This window comes from Pseudorca crassidens, chromosome 1 (genome assembly GCF_039906515.1).
Source record: "Pseudorca crassidens isolate mPseCra1 chromosome 1, mPseCra1.hap1, whole genome shotgun sequence".
Taxonomy (NCBI): domain Eukaryota; kingdom Metazoa; phylum Chordata; class Mammalia; order Artiodactyla; family Delphinidae; genus Pseudorca; species Pseudorca crassidens.
In genome coordinates, this window is record NC_090296.1 from 182,903,672 (window position 1) to 182,929,346 (window position 25,675).

The window sequence follows — 25,675 nt, forward strand, 5'->3', positions numbered from 1 at the left end:
CAAACGCTTTGAAGTTTCATTAGGTCCCATTTGTTTATTTTTATTTTTATTTCCATTACTCTAGGAGGTGGATCAAAAACAATCTTGTTGTGATTTATGTCAAAGAGTGTTCTTCCTATGTTTTCCCCTAAGAGTTTTATAGTGTCTGGTCTCACACTTAGGTCTCAAATCCATTTTGAGTTTATTTTTGTGTATGGTGTTAGAGAGTGTTCTAATTTCATTTTTTTACATGTAGCTGTCCAGTTTTCCCAGCACCACTTATTGAAGAGACTGTTTTTTCTCCATTGTATATCCTTGCCTCCTTTGTCATAGATTAGTTGACCATAGGTGCGTGGGTTTATCTCTGGGCTTTCTATCTTGTTCCGTTGATCTGTGTTTCTCTTTTTGTGCAAGTACCATATTGTCTTGATTACTGTAGCTTTGTAGTATAGTCTGAAGTCAGGGAGTCTGATTCTCCCACTCCGTTTTTTTCCCTCAAGACTGCTTTGGTTATTCGGGGTCTTTTGTGGCTCCATACAAATTTTGAGATGATTTGTTCTAGTTCTGTAAAAAATGCCATTGGTAATTTGATAGGGATTGCATTGAATCCATAAATTGCTTTGGGTAGTATAGTCATTTTCACAATATTGATTCTTCCAATCCAAGAACATGGTATATCTCTCCATCTGTTGGTATCATCTTTAATTTCTTTCATCAGTGTCTTACAGTTTTCTGCATACAGGTCTTTTGTCTCCCTAGGTAGGTTTATTCCTAGGTATTTTATTCTTTTTGTTACAATGGTAAATGGGAGTGTTTCCATAATTTCTCTTTCAGATTTTTCATCATTAGTGTATAGGAATGCAAGAGATTTCTGTGCATTAATTTTGTATCCTGCAACTTTACCAAATACATTGTTTAGCTCTAGTAGTTTTCTGGTGGCATTTTTAGGATTCTCTATGTATGGTATCATGTCATCTGCAAACAGTGAAGGTTTTACTTCTTCCTTTCCAATTTGTATTCCTTTTATTTCTTTTTCTTCTCTGATTGCCATGGCTAGGACTTCAAAACTATGTTGAATAATAGTGGTGAGAGTGAACTTCCTTGTCTTGTTCCTGATCTTAGAGGAAATGCTTTCAGTTTTTCACCACTGAGAATGATGTTTGCTGTGGGTTTGTCGTATATGGCCTTTATTATGTTGAGGTAGGTTCCCTCTATGCCCACTTTCTGGAGAGTTTTTATCATAAATGGGTGTTGAATTTTGTCAAAGGCTTTTGCTGCATCTATTGAGATGATCATATGGTTTTTGTTCTTCAATTTGTTAATATGGTGTATCACATTGATTGATATGCGTATATTGAAGAATCCTTGCATCCCTGGGATAAATCTCACTTCATCATGATGTATGATCCTTTTAATGTGTTGTTGGATTCTGTTTGCTAGTATTTTGTTGAGGATTTTAACATCTATATTCATTAGTGATATTGGTCTGTAATTTTCTTTTCTTGTAGTGTCTTTGTCTGGTTTTGGTATCAGGGTAATGATGGCCTCATAGAATGAGTTTGGGAGTGTTCCTTCCTCTTCAATTTTTTGAAGAGTTTGAGAAGGATGGGTGTTAGCTCTTCTCTAAATAGAATTCACCTGTGAAGGTCTGGTCCTGGACTTTTGTTTGTTTCAAGATTTTTAAGCGCAGTTTCAATTTCATTTCTTGTGATTTGTTCATATTTTCTGGTTCTTCCAGGTTCAGTCTTGGAAGGTTATACCTTTCTAAGAATTTGTCCATTTCTTCCAGGTCGTCCATTATATTGGCATAGAGTTTCTTGTAGTAGTCTCTTAGGATGCTTTGTATTTCGGTGGTGTCTGTTGTAACTTCTCCTTTTTCATTTCTAATTTTATTGATTTGAGTCCTCTCCCTCTTTTTCTTGATGAGTGTGGCTAATGGTTTATCAATTTTGTTTATCTTCTCAAAGAACCAGCTTTTAGTTTTATTGATCTCTGCTATTATTTTCTTTGTTTCTATTTCATTTATTTCTGCTCTGATCTTGATGATTTCTTTCCTTCTGCTAACTTTGGGTTTTGTTTTTTCTTCTTTCTCTAGTTCCTTTAGTTGTAAGGTTAGATTGTTTATTTGAGATTTTTCTTGTTTCTTGATGTAGGCTTGTATAGCTGTAAACTTCTCTCTTAGAACTGCTTTTGCTGCATCCCATAGGTTTTGGATCATTGTGTTTTCACTGTCATTTGTCTCTAGGTAATTTTTGATTTCCTCCTCGATTTCTTCAGTGTTCTCTTGGTTATTTTGTAACATATTGTGTAGCCTCCATGTGTTCGTGTTTTTTTATGTTTTTTTCCCTGTAATTCATTTCTGATCTCATAGTGTTGTGGTCAGAAAAGATGCTTGATATGATTTCAATTTTCTTAAATTTACTGAGGCTTGATTTGTCACCCAAGATGTGATCTATCCTGGAGAATGTTCTGTGTGCACTTGAAAAGAAAGCTGTTTTTGGATGGAATGTCCTATAAATATCAATTAAATGTATCTGGTTTATTGTGTAATTTAAAGCTTCTGTTTCCTTATTTATTTTCATTTTGGATGATCTGTCCATTGGTGTAAGTGAGGTGTTAAAGTCCCCCATTATTATTGTGTTACTGTCTATTTCCTCTTATAGCTCTTAGCAGTTGCCTTATGTATTGAGGTGCTCCTATGTTGGGTGCATATATATTTATAATTGTTACATCTTCTTCTTGGATTGATCCCTTGATCATTATCTAGTGTCCTTCCTTGTCTCTTGTAACATTCTTCATTTTAAAGTCTATTTATCTGATATGAGTATTGCTACTCCAGCTTTCTTTTGATTTCCATTTGCATGGAATATCTTTTTCCATCCCCTCACTTTCAGTCTGTATGTGTCCCTAGGTCTAAAGTGGGTCTCTTGTAGACAGCATATATATGGGTCTTGTTTTTGTATCCATTCAGCAAGCCTGTGTCTTTTGGTTGGAGCATTTAATCCATTCACATTTAAGGTAATTATCGATATGTATGTTCCTATTACCATTTTCTTAATTTTGGGGGGTTTGTTTTTGTAGGTCCTTTTCTTCTTTTGTGTTTCCCACTTAAAGAAGTTCCTTTAGCATTTGTTGTAGATCTGGTTTGGTGGTGCTGAATTCTCTTAGCTTTTGCTTGTCTGTAAAACTTTTGATTTCTCCACCGAATCTGAATGAGATCCTTGCCAGGTAGAGTAATCTTGGTTTTAGGTTCTTCCCTTTCATCACTTTAAGTAAATCATGCCACTCCCTTCTGGCTTGTAGAGTTTCTGCTGAGAAATCAGCTGTTAACCTTATGGGAGTTCCCTTGTATGTTATGTGTCGTTTTTCCCTTGCTGCTTTCAATAATTTTTCTTTGTCTTTAATTTTTGCCAATTTGATTACTGTGTGTCTCGGAATGTTTCTCCTTGGGTTTATCCTGTATGGGACTCTCTGTGCTTCCTGGACTTGGGTGGCTATTTCCTTTTCTATGTTAGGGAAGTTTTCGACTATAATCTCTTCAGATATTTTCTCTGGTCCTTTCTCTGTTTCTTCTCCTTCTGGGACCCCTATAATGTAAATGTTTTTGCATTTAATGTTGTCCCAGAGGTCTCTTAGGCTGTCTTCATTTCTTTTCATTCTTTTTTCTTTATTCTGTTCTGCAGCAGTGAATTCCACCATTCTGTCTTCCAGGTCACTTATCCGTTCTTCTGCCTCAGTTGTTCTGCTATTCATTCCTTGTAGTTTATTTTTCATTTCAGTTATTGTATTGTTCATCTCTGTTTGTTTGTTCTTTAATTCTTCTAGGTCTTTGTTAAACATTTCTTGCATCTTCTCGATCTTTGCCTCCATTGTTTTTCCGAGGTCCTGGATCATCTTCACTATCATTATTCTGAATTCTTTTTCTGGAAGGTTGCCTATCTCCACTTCATTTAGTTGTTTTTATGGGGTTTTCTCTTGTTCCTTCATCTGGCATATAGCCCTCTGCCTTTGCATCTTGTCTCTCTTTCTGTGAATGTGGTTTTTGTTCCACAGGCTGCAGGATTGTAGTTCTTTTTGCTTCTGCTATCTGCCCTCTGGTGGATGAAGCTATCTAAGTGGCTTGTGTAAGTTTCCTGATGGGAGGGACTGGTGGTGGGTAGAGCTGACTGTTGCTCTGATGGGCAGAGCTCAGTAAAACTTTAATCCACTTGACTGCTGTTGGGTGGGTCTGGGTTCCCTTCCTGTTGGTTGTTTGGCCAGAGGCAACCCAACACTGGAGCATACCTGGGCTCTTTGATGGGGCTAATGACAGACTCTGGAAGGGCTCTCGCCAAGGAGTACTTCCCAGAACTTCTGCTGCCAGTGTCCTTGTCCCCATGGTGAGCCACAGCCACCCCCTGCCTCTGCAGGAGACCTTCCAAAACTAGCAGGTAGGTCTGGTTCAGTCTCCCCTGGGGTCACTGCTCCTTCCCCTGGGTCCCAATGCACACACTGCTTTGTGTGTGCCCTCCAAGAGTGGAGTCTCTGTTTCCCCCAGTCCTGTCAAAGTCCTGCAATCAAATCCTACTTGGCTTCAAAGTCTGATTCTCTAGGAATTCCGCCTCCTGTTGCCGGACCCCCAGGTTGGGAAGCCTGACGTGGGGCTCAGAACCTTCATTCCAGTGGGTGGACTTCTGTGGTATAAGTGTTCTCCAGCCTGTGAATCACCCACCCAGCAGTTATGGGATTTGATTTTACTGTGATTGCACCCCTTCTACTGTCTCATTGTGGCTTCTCCTTTGTCTTTGGATGTGGGGTATCTTTTTTGGAGAGTTCCAGTGTCTTCCTGTCGATGATTGTCTAGCAGCTATTTGTGATTCAGGTGTTCTCACAAGAAGGAGTGAGAACATGTCCTTCTACTCCGCCATCTTGGTTCCTCCTCACTATATACCTGGTAGTGCAGTGGACAAGAATCCACCTGCCAATGCAGGGGACACGGGTTCAATCCCTGGTCCAGGAAGATCCCACATGCAGCAGAGCAACCAAGCCACGACCACTGAGCCTGTGCTCTAGAGCCCGTGTGACAACTACTGAAGCCTGTGCACCCAGAGCCCATGCTCCGCTACAAGAGAAGCCATTGTAACAAGAAGGCCGCACACTGCAACGAAGAGCAGCCCCTGCCCGCCACAACTAAAGAAAGCCTGCGCGCAGCAACGAAGACCCAACACAGCCAAAAATCACCCCTCCATTCTTTATTTTTATACTGTGCTGGTTAGCTAGCTCTTCTGGGGTATATGGGTGTACAAGAGTTTTACAATGAACAGTTCAGATTAACAGGAACACTTTCTTTGGCATATTGTAATTCCACAGGTCTCTTAAGTTAGTGTATTCTGTGGAGCAGACTTGGAAGAAAATAAATCCAGAGACGTATTCCTAGAAGTACATGGGTCTGGGGTCAGAGTTCAGTATCTTTAGGCCTAACCTGCATATATAAACTTTAAGTCAGTATTATCTGTTTTTCAAATATTTGGTTAAAATTCTCTCAGGATTGCTTTTACCTTCCACATCAGTTTTTACTAACATAATATTTTCATAATATCATCTTTCCATCTAATAACATGTTATCTCTTTTCATTTAATCAGAAGGCTTATAGTTTTCCATGGAGTTTTATAATGTTCTTCATATAAGTCCTGTCCCATTCTTGTTAAATTTATTCCTACATATTTTGTATTATTGTTGTTAACTGTGAGTAGAATATTTCTTACCATTCTAAATCCCGTGTCTTACTGCTAAAATAAATAAAAATGACTTAAAAGTATTTCTCTGTTTCTATTTACCTTACTAAATTCTCTTATTAATACTTGTCTTTATTAAAAGATAGAATCTGTTGGGGTTTCTATTTTCACAATTATATTATTGGCAATACATGTGGAACTCTCTCTGTTTTCTATTGTGTTTACTAGAAATTTTATGCTCTTGACTTCCCCATTTACTAGATTTATAAGATAATCCTAGTCCAAGATAATTAATATTATCTCATATTTCCTCTAATTACTAATGGTGACACAATTCTCTAGGTAGTTTCTCATTTTAATTAAAATAGTTTTGTTGTTTACCATTGAAAATGTTATTTATTTTGAGGTTGGTCATTATTAAGTGTTTTTTAAAAATATTTTATTGAGGTTATTTGGAATGGCTGACTGTTTTTCATAGTCTTTTCAATATTTGTTGATATGAATCTATGATTTTACTCTTTAGTTTGTTGATCTAATTGACTGTTGATATGTCTGTTAAATCAAACCTCTGTTCTTGGAAAGCTCACTTGTCAGGATACATTATTTTTTGATAAGAATTTCAGGTGCAACTGTTACATTTTAATTTGAATTTTGTATGTATGATCGTGAGTGATATTGCTTTATTTTTATTCTGTTTTCATCATTCTTAACATTAGAGATATCTGGCATCATAAAATGAGTCAGGGAGCTCTCCATATTTTTCTAAGACCTGAGATATATGCAAGTCATGTGCAAGTATTTATTCTTTAAAAATTAAATAAAATTAAATAAAATTCAGCTGTAGGGCCATATGGTCTGTTAGATTTTTTTCCTATCACTTTTCCAGTTACTTTTGTGGCATAATCAATTTGTTCAAACCGTTTGCTTCTTTTAGATTTTGGAGTTTTAGAGTTTATATGTTTCATCCTTCATTAACTGCTTGTTTGAAATCATCCATATTGTTTTAAATGACCAGGGGAGTAAGATCTTTGAATGTATGTTAATTTATAGAATTTTAATTTATGTTTTGACAATATTCAGTTGAGTTTTACTTGAACCTCAGGTAAAGGATTTTTAAGCTGGTTTAATTTTTCAAAATCATCTTTTCCTACTCTACTCTTTTATAGGGGAAATAGAGAATTTAATGAGCTCATATATACTCTTTCTGTTACTCTTAGTTTGGATTTTGGGAACAGTGATCTTTATCCTTCCCAGTTGGCTTTGAGATTTAACACCCATATAAACTGGGTTCTATTTTTCCCACTCAGAGACCACACTGCTGACTTGCAACCTTGGTTGTTTGGTTAAACATGTGGTGGTATCTGTAAAGTAATATGTTTTAATTCTGAAGTCCTTTTCATTCTGTGCAGTCAGCATTGATCTGTGTCTAAGAAAATCACCTTCTGAATGTGTTTTTTTCATCAAAATAGTTGGCTTTACAAGTTGCCCATCACTCTATGATTATCAAAGGGCAGGATCAGGACTTGACATTGTTTAGCATAACCTTCCTTGTAAATTTTCAATATTCAATGAAGCTACCCCTGACAGCCGTTCAGAATGTGTGATCCTTTGAGTTGCTAAGAGATGTTATCCCCACCGTACATTTGCCATGAGCACATCCACTGTAGTTAAAATCTAGAAGCAGTTATTTTGTTAACACTAGATTAGATCTTTAATTAAGCTTTCATCCCCACTAGCACAGACAGCAGTGTCAAACATGTAAGCCCCAGGAGAAACCAAACTCATTCTATAGGCGCGTATCCTTCAGTACATCGTGAAGAAACTTACAAGCAAATGTCTCATGGGAATTTTGTAAGGGTATGTTGAATATCTAATTGTAAACTTAGAAGCTTCATTTAATTTGATTTCTAACTATGACGTGAGTTAAGCCAATAAACATATTTGTTGAGAGGATTTAGATCAAGAGCTTGTTTTTCATCAGTTGGGTTTTATTTTAGATTTAATGTTATCCATATGAAAGCACTTTTTGGTTATCTACAGAGCTTAACGGTAAAGAAGTAAAAATGTAATTTTCTTTATCTGATTGACAGTTGAATGTGTGCACGTTAGCGCAAAGAATGACTAAATGTCCAATAGTAGAATTTGTATCCATATGGCTTTACGTTTGTTTTTGCAGGATCGTTTATTTATTTGGGGGCACATCGATCACCTGCAGTGGCCAAGCTTGGAAGTCCTATTCTTACAAAATCACTCAATGCCTCTACCCCGTGTCAGGTACCCAGTTATTGGAATTTCCATTGGCCATTCTGTAGTTGTAAACTGTTAAGCTTGGGTTACTCTAGCTAGTAAATGCCGGCTGTGTTTTACTAATATTTTCACAATAAACTGAGAGATTTATATGAGCTATTTCAACATGAAATGTCATTTCGTTCCCAAAGACATTTGCAGTATATAACTTACACCCTTCTTTTGGGGGGCCTATTCAAAAATATTTCTGTCATTTTGCATTCTTTCCACGTAGTTCTTTCAATAATTTAAAGCTATGGATACAGGTTGCCCAAACTGCTTGTTATCTTGGCCAACAGTGTTAGTTGAGGAAAATAAAAGCAGTTCAACAAGTTCTACTGAAAGAAAAATGAAAGGATGAATAAAGAAAGATAAATATGTGCAGAAAAAATAATTACATTTCCAAAATTTTATTTTTTCAGTTAGTCCTTCTGGTGCCAGGTAAACACAGACAAGAAAGAAGAGGGACTTTGGAGTCAGGTGGACCTAGTTCCAACTGGTTCCAATCTCAGTTCTGCCACAAATGATATGCTTCCTTTGAGACTCAGTGTCCACACTGGAAGCATAGTGTTAGCCTGCCTTCTTCACATGGTTGTGAGAATTCAAACGTGATTAAGTAAAGCACCTGGAAAAGTATTTGGCAGGTATTACGTGTTCAATAAACATAATCCCTTTACTTTCCGTAACATGAATGCCTATTAGATGCTTCTGTTCAGCTTGCCTTGCTTTCCATCCTTTTGAGAGTTCTGACATGTCCCTAAGCCTTTAGGATTTCAGCTTTTTTTTTCCTTGGTTATCAGAAAATAATGAAGGGATCAATAGTGCCACGCACTAAATTCATCACCTAGAAGTGCAGGGTTACAGCACTAACACAGGCATTCCTGATGATGAATTACAGATCATCAGACCTTTATAATTAAAGTATAAATTTCATTATACCTTCAGCTTGATATAATTCTCAATGAGAGTGTCCAGAACTCTTAATAGGTTGTCCTCTTTATTTTTCCCCTTTGGTTTTTGCTGCCCATTTCTCTGTGGGAATTTGGATTAAAACAACTGCCTGGACTCCACTTCCACCTCACCCAGATGGACTCTAGAGTCTCCCACCTTTGGTTTATTTTAATTAAATCTTATGTGATAGATGTACGCTTTTCTTTTTCTTTCTTTTTTTTTTGAGAACTCCTGAAGCATTTAGTTGCTCTTTACAAGTACTTTACAGGCTTACTGAACTTTAATTTAAGGTCATATACCAAAGCAATGCAATTGCTGTTGTTAAATTCGTTAACGACACTGGATAAAAAAGAACAGAATTTGTTAATTCTGCCTCTTTTACAGAAATGTGAACACTAACACTAAGAGCTTATTAAAAATTCTGAGACTCACTGAGAAATTTTTAAAGATGATCTACATTTCCCATTGTTGTATGTGGGTAGCCATTAATTTGTGGTCGTAGGGATTGACCCACAATTTATGGTTGTTTCTACTTGAGGACATTTTTCTCTATTGTGGCTTAAATTTGGAGCTTACCTGTGGGAGCTGTTGGGGTGGAGCCTCAGTGAAAGCAGTGGACAATTTAGACACTTGGTGGTTTATCTCTCAGAACCAAGTCCTCAACCTTCCAAGGCCTTGGATACTGATTTAGAGGTTTGCCTTGGTTTGTGGAAAAGTAAGAGTATTTTAGACTGCCAAAGAGGTATTTGTTTTTTCCCTTTTATCTGCATCTGCTTGAATGTTGGTAATCTTTGAGTTAGAGGGAGGGATATTTGGATTACTTTATAGTACTTTCCAGCTTAGAATTACTATTAGATTGTTAGAGGTTATTTATAGTCTGAGATACACATGGCCGAAGTGCTCTCCCATAGGAGTATTCTAAGAATATACTATTACTGTTTTAGAAGTTTGTGGTAATGTGGGATTCTTTCTTTCATGAAAGTTACAAAATAAGCTAACAAACCAAATTCTTATCTTCTTGAGTAATCAGAAAATCCAGCCGATCTTCCTAGTTGGAACATATTGATTGATAATAGTTGTATTCATGGAATAACGAATGTTCTTTATTATATTTATGGTAAAGTGGGGTGGTGAAATAACCAAAGTTGGGCACTTTGATATGATTAAAGCCTTCATTATATGAAATTACATTTTTTTCTCTACATAATCATACCAGGCTAACAGAGTTAAGAATATTTGTTTGAAAGGACTTTAAAGGAATATGAAGCTTTCTTTTGAGTCTTTTTTTTCTAACAGCAGCCTTTTAGGGTCATTTTGCATGAATTACGCTGTACTTTATGTGTAGCCAACACATGGCATCAACATGCAGAATTGTTCCTGTAAGTACTCATTGTTCAAGATGTGGACTTTTATTTAAAAGCTTCAAAAGCTCCTTTGGTCACTGGTGGAAATTTGGCATTTTTCCTTGGAATAACCAGGAGATAGGACAAACAGAACATGTGGGAGCCAGAAGCTAGTATTTCTTATTGCTGTCGAAATACTGTTCTTTTTTTTTTAACTTTTTCTTTTTTTAATTAATTTATTTTATTTTTTATTTTGGGCTGCGTTGGGTCTTCGTTGCTGTGCATGGGCTTTCTCTAGTTGCGGCGAGTGGAGGCTACTCTTTGTTGCAATGCTCGGGCTTTTCATTGCGGTGGCATCTCGTTGTGGAGCATGGGCCCTAGACGCACGAGTTTCAGTAGTTGTGGCACGAGGGCTTAGTAGTTGTGGTTCACGGGCTCTAGAGGACAGGCTCAGCAGCTGTGGCGCATGGGCTTAGCTGCTCGGTGGCATGTGGGATCCTCCTGGACCCAGGGCACGAACCCATGTCCCCTGCATTGGCAGGCAGATTCTTAACCACTGCGCCACCAGGGAAGCCCTGTTACTGTTTTTAATAATTTAGGAAATGTAAAATCTGAAGGAGATTTATGTGGATATTAATATTTTCTCACTCTCATATTTGAGTTACTGTGTAAAAGACATATCTCACTTTTAGGACTTCATAATTAAATATAGCAGGACTGATAACATGAAGCTTCCACTTTCAATGCCATTTTGTGTGTTTGTCTTTTGTGTTTTTTTGTATTCCCCAACTCATTTTGCTATTCTAATCCTCTTTAATCAAAAAATTCATACAATTAAAAAGAAGTGAATAGAGATACCAGGAAAAAGATGAAACAAAAAATAGGTTGGCTCCAAAAATAAAGTTTACGAGGCCCAGGCTACATTTTTGCATCTAAGTTTTCCAGCAGCCAATGCAGAGAGAGACATGTGAGAACTCATTTGGTTCATATTCAAGGAAGTAAAAAACAAAACAAAAATAGTTCTTCTGAGACTTCTTCCCTGATTGCACACATACCAGTGTAAATGTTCTTTCTCTGATTCAGTGCACACCTGTTGCTTCCCTACTCCGTGCTCATCATAGCCCTCAATGTTGGGAATATACTAGGGACAATGTAAACACGTTTGCCATAACAAAGTATAGAATTTAGTGAGGCATACTGATAGCAGTTCAGTGTGAAGTGCTGCAGAGAGTGATAAAAATATAAAATACATATATGTATAAAATACATATATGTATAATATGTAAGTATATATAATGTAACAATATATAAATTAAACATAAATATAATATATAACATACACATATATACGTATAAACCATATATATAAGTGATAACCCACTTATAACAACTCTCTCAATGAGTTTGAAAAGGCCATGTCTTGTAATGTTCCCCAAGTAGAGTTATGAGCTCATAGCAAAGAGAAATTTAGAAAAAAAGTAATATACAGTGGGGCTTGGAATGGTGCACTCATGATCTGTTCTCTGATTGTTTTGTTTACTCCAAGGATAGTATTAGAGCAGGAGATAGATTCTAGAGGAAGCAATGGTTTATTGGGGAAAGGTTGAGCAGATATTCTCCCCAGTTGTACATTGTCAAAACACATGAAGATTAATCATTTAGATGAGAAAAACAGATTATATTTTATTGAAGATTGCAGACTTTTACTTAAGCTTGTTCAGATAAAAAGAGGCAAAAACATGATTATGAATAGGAATCATAAGAATCACTATGGTAATGATGAGGGGTGTGTGTGTGTGAGAGAGAGAGATAAATGATCCCCCCTACACTGACTTAATTCCACTTGAGTTTTGAGGAGTTACAGATATCTTGTTTCTTTTCCTTTTTTTTTTAAAAACTTTTTTTGTGTTTTACTCTTTTTATTATCCTAGATCTTGAAGATATAACAGGTGTAGCAAATACCAGACAGGGGTCGACATGAAGCAGAGAAGGCAGAGGTAGCTGAGAATTTGGAGAATAACTGAGAAAATACATGAAGATCTGACCAAAAACCTCCCTAATAGGGAAGCAAGTGGAACAAAAACCATAGGAAAGTTGAGGAAAAAAGCAGAAAATTTGAAGAGTTCCAACTGGAGAGAGACCAAAATAAAATGAAACAGAAAAGAGAAATAAAGAAGACATTATTTTGAACTTCTAAATAATGTCCTGTTAATGTCCTTTGCAGAATTTAGTGTCAGAGATTTACTAATTAGTAATTACTACTTGTTCCTAATTACATTCTTTTGTAGAACTGACCATTCCTCTGGGAATATCACAGGGCACTGTAGAAAGCAAACAGCACGGTTAGTTATCCACCTACACTCGGTAACTAGTAGTATAAGTCACCTGATATGGTGTCCTTTCTTTTTATAGTAAAATGAATGATTCAGTGTGTGTGTGTGTGTGTGTGTATGTGTGTGTCTTTTGGTGGCACCAAGTGGCATGTGGGATCTTAGTTCCCCAACCAGGGATGGAACCCATGCCTGTTACAGTGGAAGTGTGGAGTCTTTTTTTTTTTTTTTTTTGCTATACATGGGCCTCTCACTGTTGTGGCCTCTCCCGTTGCGGAGCACAGGCTCCGGACACTCAGGCTCAGCGGCCATGGCTCAGGGGCACAGCCGCTCCGCGGCATGTGGGATCTTCCCAGACCAGGGCACGAACCCATGTCCCCTGCATCGGCAGGCGAACTCTCAACCACTGCGCCACCAGGGAAGCCCGGAAGCATGGAGTCTTAAACGCTAGACCTCCAGGGATGTCCCAGATTCAATATTTCTAAAAATATACAAATAATATAAAATCAGAGAATACAATTAAAAACAGTAAAGTAATTTGAACTTCATTTCTTTTCTTTCCAATTTGCAATTAAAGGAACTGCTTTGTTGGAAGTTATGTAACCACAGGAAATTTTCTTGAATAAAATGATTCACGGTCTTGCATAGTCACCCTATACATACAACCCAAGTTGTGCATATATATACAACTTAGTGAAAACCGAGGAGAAATAAAAGCAAGCCTTTAATATTAACATTTTATATAACTGCTTTTTAATGAATCAGGCATGAATCAAGACAGTAATTTCCTTTAAAATGAAAAGTAGTAAATAAATTTTAAATGGTTGGCGTAATTTTAACATACAGCTCTTTTTAATAGAATTTTCTGTGATGGACATTTTCCTCTGCTATGTCCACTATGGAAGTCACTAGCTACAAATAGCTATTGAGCACTTAAAATGTGATGAGTGTAACCAAGAAAGTGACTTTTTCATTTTGTTTAATTCATTTACATGTAAATAGCCACCCTGTTTTCATACCTTTGTCATTATACGCATTATACTTAATTGTTCCTTTTCTTTTCACTCTCTCCCATGAAACTCTGAGGTCCTTAAGGACACTTAATTCCTTGCACATTTTGTAACACAGAGCAGGTCTCTCTTTCTGTCTCTCTTTGAAGGTTTATAGACGTTTGCTTTAGCAAGAATGCTGATAGCTCCACTCCAACGTCCTTCTTTTCTTCAATACCTATTAACTGAATACCTACTGGATACAAAGTGCCTTGATATGTTCTAAGAGGAATTCACAGCATACATTGTGCTTTTGAGTTTAAGACTCAGTGTTCCACTACTAGTGTGTATCACAGTGAGAGCCACGGATGTTGGCTAAGTTCCTATCGAAAATCACAGCTGTATTTATAAATTTTGTTCAGTCATTTTACCCTTACCGATATTAAATTTGAAAAGACTCTGGAAAGTTTCTTGGTCTATACCAAACTAAAGAATTCTCCTTAAATCTCTACAATGCTATTTCTGTTTTAAATTAAATATAAAATTTAAATTAAATATAAAATTTAAATTAAATATAAGTTCTAAGCTCTTATCTTATTGAATATAGATCCCATTGGTATTTACTCTTAACGCACTATTAAAATAACTTCGCACTGGTAATGTACTGAGTGACAATATGACAGCTTGAAATTCTGATGGGGCTTGCACAGCTCTTGTGCAACTAGGTTTAAAGCTCCATTTTGCATATTTACAAGCTTGGAACATGCTGAAACTACAGCAGGGATCTAAAGTTTAATTGTGGTTGAGGAACAAACATCCTCCCTTTCCATAGAATTTAATCAAACACTTCTGTTTGACTTTACATTTCTTGCTTAAAGGCCTGAGTGTAGGTGAGCTTGGTAGTAAAATCTAATATGAAATGAACAATCAGAAAGAATGCTTGGATCAGTTGGTGGCAATTCAGTAGACATTGAAAGAAAAATGTGTACCACGTTGGAACAGAGAATGCTTGATGTTGTGAACAGTTTTTTAAAAGAGCATTAAAAATTTTTTTTCAACTTTCATCTCCACTGAAATTGGTACCAACAGTGAAATAAATGGGATAATAAATAAATAATATATGTAATAACATCTGTCCACATAAAAAAATAAAAGCCCAATGACAAAGGAAGATAACCAAAAATTTAAAACGTAGTGAAACTGAAAAGGAGTCACTTTGAGTCCAAAGAGAGTGATTTCATTTCTCAGGGACCTCATCTCTGAATGATACTGTGTTTTCCTTTGAAATCTGCAGCATTAGAACTCTCTATGGCATAATGAGAAGAAGAAAAAATTGCTGTGTGTCTGAACTTGCTTTAGTGGGGTTTTTTGGGTCATATTTTGTATTGTGTCATCCAACCACTGAGGCAATTAATTTTCACCTTGCACAGAGCCTAGTATTTAGTAAATGCTCAGTAAGTATTTGCTGAATAAACGATAGTGCTGAATTCCACATTATAGCTACTGCTGTCGGCACCTTAAAATACTCCTCTGTGTTTTCTCCACTACCTAGTTAACCTGTCAGTCCTTTAGATCATGTCATCACTGGTGGTGAGTAGGAACCAAACTGATCAAGTCAGGGCTCCCTGGCCTCAAAAAGAACATTTTCTAGTTGGATTAAATTATTGATGAACAGTATTATATAATCTCCCAAGTTTTTTGATAATGTCACAGTGGAGAAGGAATTAATGAAAAGTATTCATAGCAGTTTTCTCTTACCTGAGAAATCAGTTTTTGAGATAACTTTTTCTTGGATTGAGACATCAAGGAGAATAAATAGTAATACATGGTTTTGTAATTTTTGAGTCAGATATAGAACGTGTATCTCCCCAGATTCATAAGAAGCAATAGTGAAGGCTCTGTAAAACTTCCATGACGGTGTGGACAAATATATGTCCTCAGACTTGTCTGAGCAGGGTGCTAGTGTCCCATTTCTTTAGATATCTCTATGGCATGTGTTAAAAATATCAGTTAATGTAGCTACCTTGAGCCTTTTTTTTAAGGAGGAAATACAAAGGCTGGCAGAAGATGTACTTAGCATTTTCTGGGTCTGCATGTTTGGAGGAGAATTAAGAAGTAGTTTGGGATACTTTTAACTATAGAAGAGCTACTGGACACAGGTAAATGGAATATTTATATCATTCAAACACATTTTTCACCAGGTGCAGTTTTGGTATCGTTTGTCTCAGCATTCACATCTCTCGGTTTTTACAAGAACATCACTGGATGGGGATTTGCAGAAGCAAGGTGATCTCATCAGAGTCTCCAAATCTCAGTGGAGACAAGCAAAAATCGATCTCTTTGCGAAGGCTGGAGAATCTACTCTGCCTTTTCAGGTAAGCACGTAAGAAATTAATACAACTGAGCCGAAGATGCTTATTTAATGCTGATCTTTCCAGATAATAACATAATACATATATCCCATAAATGTATTTGATGTTAATAAAGCAGACATTCACAATCAGGGATGAGAAGGGAGGTTATCCTGATTAACTGCTAAAGACTTACTTGCGGAAGCGTAGCAAAAATGGAGATAAGAATTGAATAGGATGGCAGAGAGAAGAGTAATTTAACAGGAAAATATTTGTTTTCTTAAGTGAGGATGGTGGATTATATGAGGTAGTGAAAAAAATCTGGGCTGCACTCATATTTTAATCCTATTGCCTTATTTCTGCTGCCCATTAATACTGAGAATTTTATCACTTTTATGTCATTTACTTGGTTAATAATGAAAGAAGGAAACTGTAGCTTATCAGATGGGTGCAGCAGCTTCCACCCTCCTGGACATGACTCCCTTCTAGATGATGTTTGCAAAGAGCTAGTTTAGAGACTAGATTAGATGGTGGAACATAGTGGAACACTCACTGCCTTAGGAGTCACATAGTCTGAGTTCCCATCTCTGCTCACCCCATGTGTTGTTAAGTGATTGTGTACATTACATCTTTGAGCTTCAAATTTTCCAATCTGTGAAGACCACAGTGATAATAAAAGCAATGCTTGAGAGGAATCTGAATGAAAGAGAATGTAGCTAAAATGGTAGCTATGAACATGAGCTCTGCAGCCTGGGGTTCAAACCCAGGTGTCCAGTCAGAGGGAAGTTGCTTAATCCTTCCGTGCTTCTGATTCTTCCTCTGTAAATGGGGTTGGGGAAGTAAGAACATTGTTGGGGTGTTAGGAGCCTCTGAAAAATAACACACCTCATCTGGTACTCATTGCCAAACTGAGGTAAATATAGAAATCCAACAGAGAGAGCACAAGATATTTTGGAGAAGATGTATTTAAAATAATACCTGACCTCAGAACACACAGCTCCACCCAGAGAACAGCAGACTGCTAGAGAATACAGGACTCATCCTTTGGGGAAAACCTTGTTACCGTGAGTGATTATGATGTGTGAGTGTTGTTTTATGGGTTGGAATACATGCCCCCCTCTGGTGGAGGATGTTGATAATGGAGGAGACTATGGACGCCTGGGGGCAGGAGGTGTGTGGGAACCCTCTGTACCTTCCTCTCAGTTGTGCAACGAACCTAAAACTGCTCGAAAAGTCTTAGTAAAAAAGAACAAAAGACAAAACCCAGAATGTCCTTTGTTAGAACTGGCTATTTGAGAAATATTATGAGTTGAAACTTGTGCCCGTTCTCTCTTGGCCTCGTTAACCTACCATTGTTATTGAAGAGTTTCGGCACTGGGTATTTTTTTTTTCCTGTTTAATATTTCTTCTTTTGGGATTTTTGTCTTGCTTTGTTTTGAGGTGCAAATTGAGACTGCTCTTTATTATCTGGGGGCATATTAACTAGTTTTTAAACTGACCAGTGGGTTGATGGAATTTTGTGACTTGGTGTCCACAGATTGGTGATGTTTTCTGTCTTCACCCCCTCCGTGCTGGATCAGCACCACGTGTTGGCTTTTCTCTCTCCTACCTGGGGGCTCCCAGTCGGCACCAATCAGCCTCTTCTTCTTCTTCTTCTTTTTTAATGTATTTTTGTGGCCGCACCATGCGGTATGTGGGATCTCAGTTCCCCGACCAGGGATCGAACCTGTGCCCCCTGCATTGGAAGGGCGGAGTCTTAACCACTGGACTGCCAGGGAATTCCCAGCCTCTGCTTAATGGTGCTGGCTTTTTGAGGGGAGTGAATTGTCCTGGGTTCTTGCTAAGCAGCCATGTTTAATTCAGCCCGAGAAGGTAAGGATTTTAGCATGCACCTCTGTTCCTTCCTATGTAATCTTGTTACTTGGCCGAAGTACAGGCTTGTTTTAGAAACTACAGTTCAGTGAAAAGAAAAATAAGAACTGTTCTCTCAGATGTCACTATTCAGAAGGCCATTACAAGTCCACAGTCTCTAATCAGCAATTTGGAAAATTAAAATTTGGAAAGCAATAAGCTTTTGAAAAACAAATTTAGAGGCAAAATTTCTCCTGACCTGAACCAGCGTTAGGCAGTTCATTTAGTGATGTGTTGGATGATAAAGTGCTGCCCCCAGTCTCCCTGAGGGTATCAAGTAATATACATGATACATTTTAGATGAACATCCTCAACTCTGAACTATTCAGATTTCAAAACCCAGCTGGACTCAAAGACTTTGGTGAAGGAATTTGGACCCTGTGTTAACATTCTGGTATGAATAAGTCCAGATTTTATACACATACACACGCACACAAGATACATAAGTACACACGGTCACACACAGATACATATACATGGTTTTATTTAATACATTAATATTACTTAGATATATTATTAAATCTTTCAAACAAATAGAAAATAGAGAGGCAAATACCCATGTATTCACACCTCAGAATGAACTAATATGAACATTTTGTTTGCTTATAATGTTGGTAGGTTTGCTTCTAAAGATGCAGCTTTTGTCCTCTTTGTACCCTTTTCTATTCCATTTCTTGTCCTTTACAGGAAAAAAAAAATTCTAATATGTTGTTTTTAACCTGATTTTTCTAAGTCTATTTTCAAAACTATGGAAATATGCATGAGGAGTCTAGCTAGGTTCAGTTCTACTTCATTCTTTTATCAATAGCAAATGGAAAAGATATTATACCTACAAATAGTCAATCTAGCTTTTAAATATTCAAATATTTAAAGTTTATCTTCTTGGAAACAAGCTCCTTTGGCACTTTAAATTTAGTGGACTGAATTATTTAAGGGTGACCTTAGTCATCGCCTGGTCATCAGTTCAATGTGACTAAACTCTGAACATGTATTTATATGGCGTCATCCTATATAAACATTGGAAAGGAGAAAGGCATAGGACTGTATGACCTCTCAGTTGGTTCTCTTGTAGCCATGAAATTCAGATTCAGTGTGGTCCTTTTATGTCTCTCGTACACATCACAATAGAATGCAAATTGCTCTGAGTTCCTTAGGAAATCAGCACCCCTGGTTAGGTAGGGCTTTCATTTTTCCTAGTGGAAAAGGATTAGGCTTATTGTTTATTTTGTAAGAACAGCAGATTAACAACATTTCAATATTCTCTCCATTTTCTGTGCAGTTTTTATTGGAAGAATGTAAGTCAAGTAGTTAATAGAATTTTTTCAACCTGTTTTAACTGGGCCTACTCATTTTATATGTTCAGTGTTTTACACAAATATTTAATTTACAATTTCTTTCCTAACTGTTCTTGTTAATTTCATACCTAGAGGTAGTACTTTTTCTGAATACTGTCCATTGATTTCCAGTTGATCTACTGTCTTTGAGTTTGCTACTAAAACATAATTGTGTCATATTTCAGATTTCATTTTAAAATGACCCTTTTGTGAAATTTTCCACAATGATTGATACCATGTTCGCTCTTGATCAGAGTCAATGGGATAAATCAATAACAATTTCCTGATATTATTTGAAGATTCAGTGAAGGGTGAGATTTATAATGCAAAGTAAAAGCTGGTCTAGTCTCTGTAATGTTGCTCTGTCCTCAGCCTTCTTAACCTAGGGCTTCAGTCAATCTTGTTTTGCCAGGTAGCTCTGTTCTGCAGTATCTGCTAAAGACCAGTTATCTCTTTATTTCATGATAGTGCTATAGTACAGCATAGTCACCCATGGCTCAGGTCACACATTTTTCGTACTAGATATGTGACCTTCAACCAATAACTTCAACTCTCTACGCTTCTGTTTCCTTTGCTTTAAAATGTGGAAGAAAATAACATCATCTTCACAGTGTTCAAATAAGTGGACGTGCCTGGCATGCAGTAAGCTCTAAATAAAAGCTTGCTGTTGATCTTATTTTTAATACCACCATCATTCATCAAAAATTACTATAGTCGAATTTTTCTTTACTGCATCTTACTATATTCCTATCGTCTCCATTTCCTCTTAGATTCATATTTATTCACTCTCATTATTCTTTTTTAAAGCAAGATATCAAAGAACCAAAATTTAAATATGCTAGTTGAGTATTTCTCTGGAAAAGTTTCTTTCTGTTTTGCAGATCTAAAAAGTAATCACTTGATTATAGACAACATTTACACGTTGCTGTGCTTCCTGAAAGAAAAACAAGAAGTGATTCTGTTCACTCAGGGAGTAATATAATATAATTGGATAAGACAAAAATCAGCAAGATCCTAAAAAATAGTTTTAGAAGGAAAGATATTTACATATAATTTGAAATTTTAACTCTCAAATTACCTTGAGAAACGTATAAAATGAGGTTTTCACTCTGCCTTTGTCAATGGTTGAAACATTTCTTGTGAGCAACCTCTGGCTCACATACCAATTATTACATGATACTGTAGTTCCCAAAGGGAACTGCCTTTGGTGACAAATCAAACGATCAGCTTGGTTAAAGCAAGTAATACAAAATAGGAACAGTGAAGATGATTTTGGAATAATCAGGTGATATTATTTACAGATATGAGATACATTTTTTTTAAAGGAAGTAACATTATTCTCTGTTTAAAGTTGGAAAATTTTAATTAATGGTCAAATTATAATCGTTCATTACATGGTCCTGAATTTAATTATGTGGAAGTAAGCAAGCAGACATGTACATGACCTAATATCATCTTTATTTTACCCTGGGAGTTTTTTTTTTTTTTTTTTTTTTTTGCGGTACGTGGGCCTCTCACTGTTGTGGCCTCTCCTGTTGCGGAGCACAGGCTCCAGACGCACAGGGCTCAGCGGCCATGGCTCACGGGCCCAGCTGTTCCGCGGCATGAGGGACCCTCCCGGACCGGGGCACGAACCCGCGTCCCCTGCATCGGCAGGCGGACTCCCAACCACTGCGCCACCAGGGAAGCCCTGGGAGTTGTTTTATACTTAAATTTTAATATGAAGATGTAAAAGAGCCTAGTGGTTTTCTTTGGACAAAATGATGTAACCATATTTTAAAGACCTATCCCATCATTCAGCTCATCCCAGGGCACACCCACTCCATTCAAAGAATAGGAGCATGTACCTCTCCTGGGACACAGAAGTGCCCCAAACAAACATTCTGTCATTTTCCAGCTTTCCTTTGAGTAGTGTAGTCCTTCAAATATGGTGGTCATAACTACCTGTCTAATGAGTTTGAAGAATTAAACATCTGTATTTTAATTGACTTCAATGTAGGACATACTAGAATAATGAATTAAAAAAATTCCTCCAAATTAAAGCTGTCCAAATACATTACAATAACTTAATGATGTTCAGCATAATTTATTTCTCACAATGCTTGTATACATTTCATCAAAATCCTTCTTTAAAATCTATTACTATTTTCTGCCTCTTGTATGAAGGCCAAATTTCTTGGCTAAGACTCTACAGAAACCAGCTCTAATCAGAATTTTAAAAATCATTAAAATTATATACATCTCATTATAAAGTATCAAAAGTTTCAGATTAAGAAATAGCCCCTCCTGAGCATCCTTACCTTCCATCATAGTCTGTATCTTCAGGTAACTATAACACTAGTTTATTTTTAGCTCTAGACCCTTTTCTACTTAATTAATATGTATGTATGTACCACATATATCTAGAAATCTGAACCATGTGTATTTTTGGCCTAAGTAGTACCATACTATAAATTTTTTCTGTAATTTAATTTTTACTCAGAAACTTATGTTGAAGGTCTTTCCGTATTAGCATACAGAGAGAGATTTTTTTTTAACTGGCTCAGTAGTCCATGATCTATATCACCATTTATTTATTGATTCACATTTGAGTTGTTCTGATTCATTTGCTATCAAAACCGACATTAAAGCAAACATTCCTGCCCAGGGTCTTCATATGTGTGCCTATGAGTGTCTCTCTAAGGTAAACCCTGAGGATGGGCTTAATTTTTGTAGTCTATGCTATTTATCTTTTTTTTTTTTTTTTTGCGGTACACGGGCCTCTCACCGTTGTGGCCTCTCCCACTGCGGAGCACAGGCTCCGGATGCACAGGCTCAGCGGCCATGGCTCATGGGCCCAGCCGCTCTGCGGCATGTGGGATCTTCCCGGACTGGGGCACGAACCCCTGTCCCCTGCATCGGCAGGCAGACTCTCAACCACTGCACCACCAGGGAAGCCCTATTTATCTTTTTAATAGATGTCGTCAAATTGCTGTCCACTTGGGCTGCACCAATTCAGGCAATCAGTCCTCTTCTCTTAACAAATATTTAGGCAGTAATTCATTTAGGCAAAAAATCCTATACTCCTACCATAGGGGAGGAAATAGTCTTTCTTGACCATATTAGGGTACCTGACTGGGTCTCAAAATTAAACTGATAAAGCAGATTAACAGGAGAAAAGTATATAAAATTATTTAATGTTTGTTTTACTTGACGTGGGGGCCTTCATAAGGAAATGGAGACCTGAAGAAATAGTTAAACCTGAGGGTTTTTGTGAGAGGTTTGATGAAGAGTGAATAGGTGTAGAAAGGTACGATAGGGCAAAGAGTATGAACCGAGTGTAATAAACTGGGGAACTTAGCTAGGCCTGTTTGTTCAGCTTCTCTGTGTCCTTTTGTCTTCAGAGATAAGGATATCTCTGGCATAGGGAGGGCTCCTCTCACATGAGGGTTTGATCTGCTTTAGAGGAAAGGTCAAAAAGTCCATCCTGCACATACCATTTCTCAAGTTCCTTTGGCTAGAAATATTCCATATGCTGCATAGGTGCCCTCTTTTGGGACAGCATGTCCTAAACCCCATCATCCTACAATGCCCAAAGTTTTCTAAATATACTCTACATGTTCACGTTTCCTTTTTTTTCTTGTTGTGTTACCAGTTTCTCATGGTAACAGAATCTTAGGCAACAATTAAAACTGAAGTTTAATATTACCTCTTTGCTAAATCTTTTTTTTTTCAAACTCTATCTCATATTCTTGACAGAAATAATGAAGTGCTTTTCTTTGATTTTTAGTATCTTGTATTTCTCTCTTATATAGTACTTATGGTATAGCTTAGTTGTTAATGTATCATATCAAGTAAATTGTAAGATCTTTGAGACCAGCAATCCTCCCTGATTACATGGAGATGCACTTACTAGCCGTGTCCTGGTCTAGTGGTCCTGCTATGCATCCTTAAGCCTCTGGACATAAATTCATCCTTCCTTCTTCCCTCCCTCCCTCCCTCCCTCCCTCCCTCCCTCCCTTCCCTTTCTTCCTTCCTTCCTTCCTTCCTTCCTTCCTTTCTTTCTTTCTTCATTTCTTTCTTTCTTCATTTTTCTTTCTTTCTTTCTTTCTTTTCTTTCTTTTCTTTCTTTCTTTCTTTCTTCATTTCTTTCTTTCTTTCTTTCTTTCTTTCTTTTCTTTCTTTTCTTTCTTTCTTTCTTTCTTTCTTTCTTTCTTTCTTTCTTTCTTTCTTTCTTTCTTTCTTTCTTTCTTTTTCTTTCTTTTACGGTGGAGTAACAACATAATAATGTGAGTGATTAACAAGAAAGAAAACAAATTATACCAGTCATTATTTAGAATGTTAGAATAAATTAAACTTAAATAGATGCCTCCGAGTGCTTTAGCATATGAGTGTTATTAACCACTGTATGTGGTCATTTACCTCACTAAGTAGGTTTCCATATATGTATATATAATATATATAAGTGTTTAAATATTCTGATATAGAAATGAGTTGCCTTCAGCCAACCTGTTATAAACGAATTCATATTTCAATTAAACTGAGTTGTAAACCACACAGTTGATTACCCCAAAGAGCTCATTTTAAATGCTTATGACTTAATGGCTCCAATGGGAAGGCAGCCTTCAGTCATGATGAATGTTACAACTTCTAATTGAAACAAGGTTACCTAAGATATTAGGATTACCTAAGATATTAGAGTTACCTAAGTTGCTGTCAAAGGAGTTATGACTTTATAAATTCCTCATTTGAATGTTCTGGTCAAACAATTTTCTAAAATTAGTTTGGAAGTTTGGGACAGATGCAGATGAGCTTCTCTACACCAAAAAGTATGTTTGTAATAAATTTACTTTTGTTAAAAATGGTTAAAGAAGACAATTTAGGTGGTACAAGCAAGGTTTATTCAGCACTTCATGAAGCAGACAGTCTCTATTTGGAGAACTGTAAAATGGGTGGAAGGCAGGAAGCTTTATAGGGTAAAGAATAAAGAATGAGAAAGAGTAAAACAGAAAATATCGAGTTGACTGGGGCCATATAGTCAACCTTGTTTAGGGTGAGAAGGAACAAGGAAATATAGAGCCCAGAGTTGGCTTGAAGTTGGGGGACTGACTGCTGAATATACTCTGTTTCTGGTCAAGGGGAGCATTAAAGGGGCATGAAAGTTATCTAAGTTTTGGTTTGCTGTCATGGCATCCAGGGCAGGAATGGCTCCATTTTGGGCCTAGAAAGTTATTTCAAGACTTTTATAGTATATTTTTAATAATTTGTCTTTCTGTAATTATAGTTAATTTTAGAAGCTACTGTTTTATCATCACATGCTACCGTTGCTCTAGATGACATCAGTGTATCCCAGGAATGTGAAATTTCATATAAGACACTTCCAAGTACTAGCGTTCAAAGCAAAGGTAAGTTTTTCTCTTGTGGTTGCTGCAGTTTTGAACATTAAAATAATTAGTTTTCCTTGATATCAAAATATAAAATATATTAGAATCCTTCAATAATATAGTTCACTAATGCCTAATACCAAGATGTGGATTATATCACATGTCCCTGAAAACTAAAACATATTTTTTTACCTTTTAAAATATATGTTTACCTTTTTAAAAGAATATGTTATATCACAGTCTAGGCCTTAGGCTCCCTTCTAATAACATTCTACATTTGTGGCTAAAATTGTCACATACAGATTTTTTTTTAATTATAAAAGTTATGAATTTAAAATATTTTGCATGTTTTAAAACACTGCTATAAAAATTCAATTGTATTTTAATTTTGTTTGACACTTCAAGTGAATATGTAATTAACTTCATGTTTCACAATCACTCAGGAGTTCAAAAACATTATCATGGTTGAAAAACTGACTTAAGGCCAATGAAAAATTTCAAACTTGACCCTAAAATTCTGTGTTTAAATTCAAAACATAATATTTTCAAGAAACAGATGGAGTTCGGCTAATTCTTTGACTAAATATTTTGTAGAGAATTTCAGTTAAGAGACAGGTATATTGTCATAAAAATGGATCCCAAATAGTAGGATAGGCATTTTTGAAAATCTAACCGTAGTTTAGGTTCTGAGAGTGCATTGAAATGGTATACATTGTGCCTGCAGTTACTTTGTTATTTTAACACTAACTGATGTTTCTTTCTGACCACCCCTACAGTCAGGTCTCAGTTAACAAATAGAAATAAATATTAAAAATGTTGCCTGAAAACTGAAACACTTCATTTTTCTTACTCTCCATCCATGAAAAATAACTGCATGTGGACATCAGGCATGTCATACATTCTGAAGTTATGTTTCCTTAAACAACATATTTAGTGAGAGGAAAAACTGCATTCTTAACGGGAGCTAAATGCACTAACTAATTAAGGATGATATAGGAGAATCAGTTCTGGATTGAGATCCGGGTTAAAGAATTTTTAAAAGTCCTTTATTAAAGATATCTTTCATTGGTAAGGCTGTATATTCTATGTCCTAACTCTGTATTGTGTTAACATGCATTTACAT

General features: G+C 36.6%; 1 protein-coding gene across 1 annotated transcript in view; it reads left to right on the forward strand.

The window, feature by feature from the left end:
• MALRD1 (MAM and LDL receptor class A domain containing 1) overlaps positions 1-25,675 on the forward strand; it is a 596,783-nt gene that overhangs the window by 93,511 nt on the left and 477,597 nt on the right. Inside the window, exons 13-15 of the mRNA XM_067730697.1 lie at positions 7,871-7,968; positions 15,795-15,968; positions 24,453-24,573. Coding sequence (XP_067586798.1) covers positions 7,871-7,968; positions 15,795-15,968; positions 24,453-24,573 — 393 coding nt within the window. The remainder of the gene's footprint in view (positions 1-7,870; positions 7,969-15,794; positions 15,969-24,452; positions 24,574-25,675) is intronic.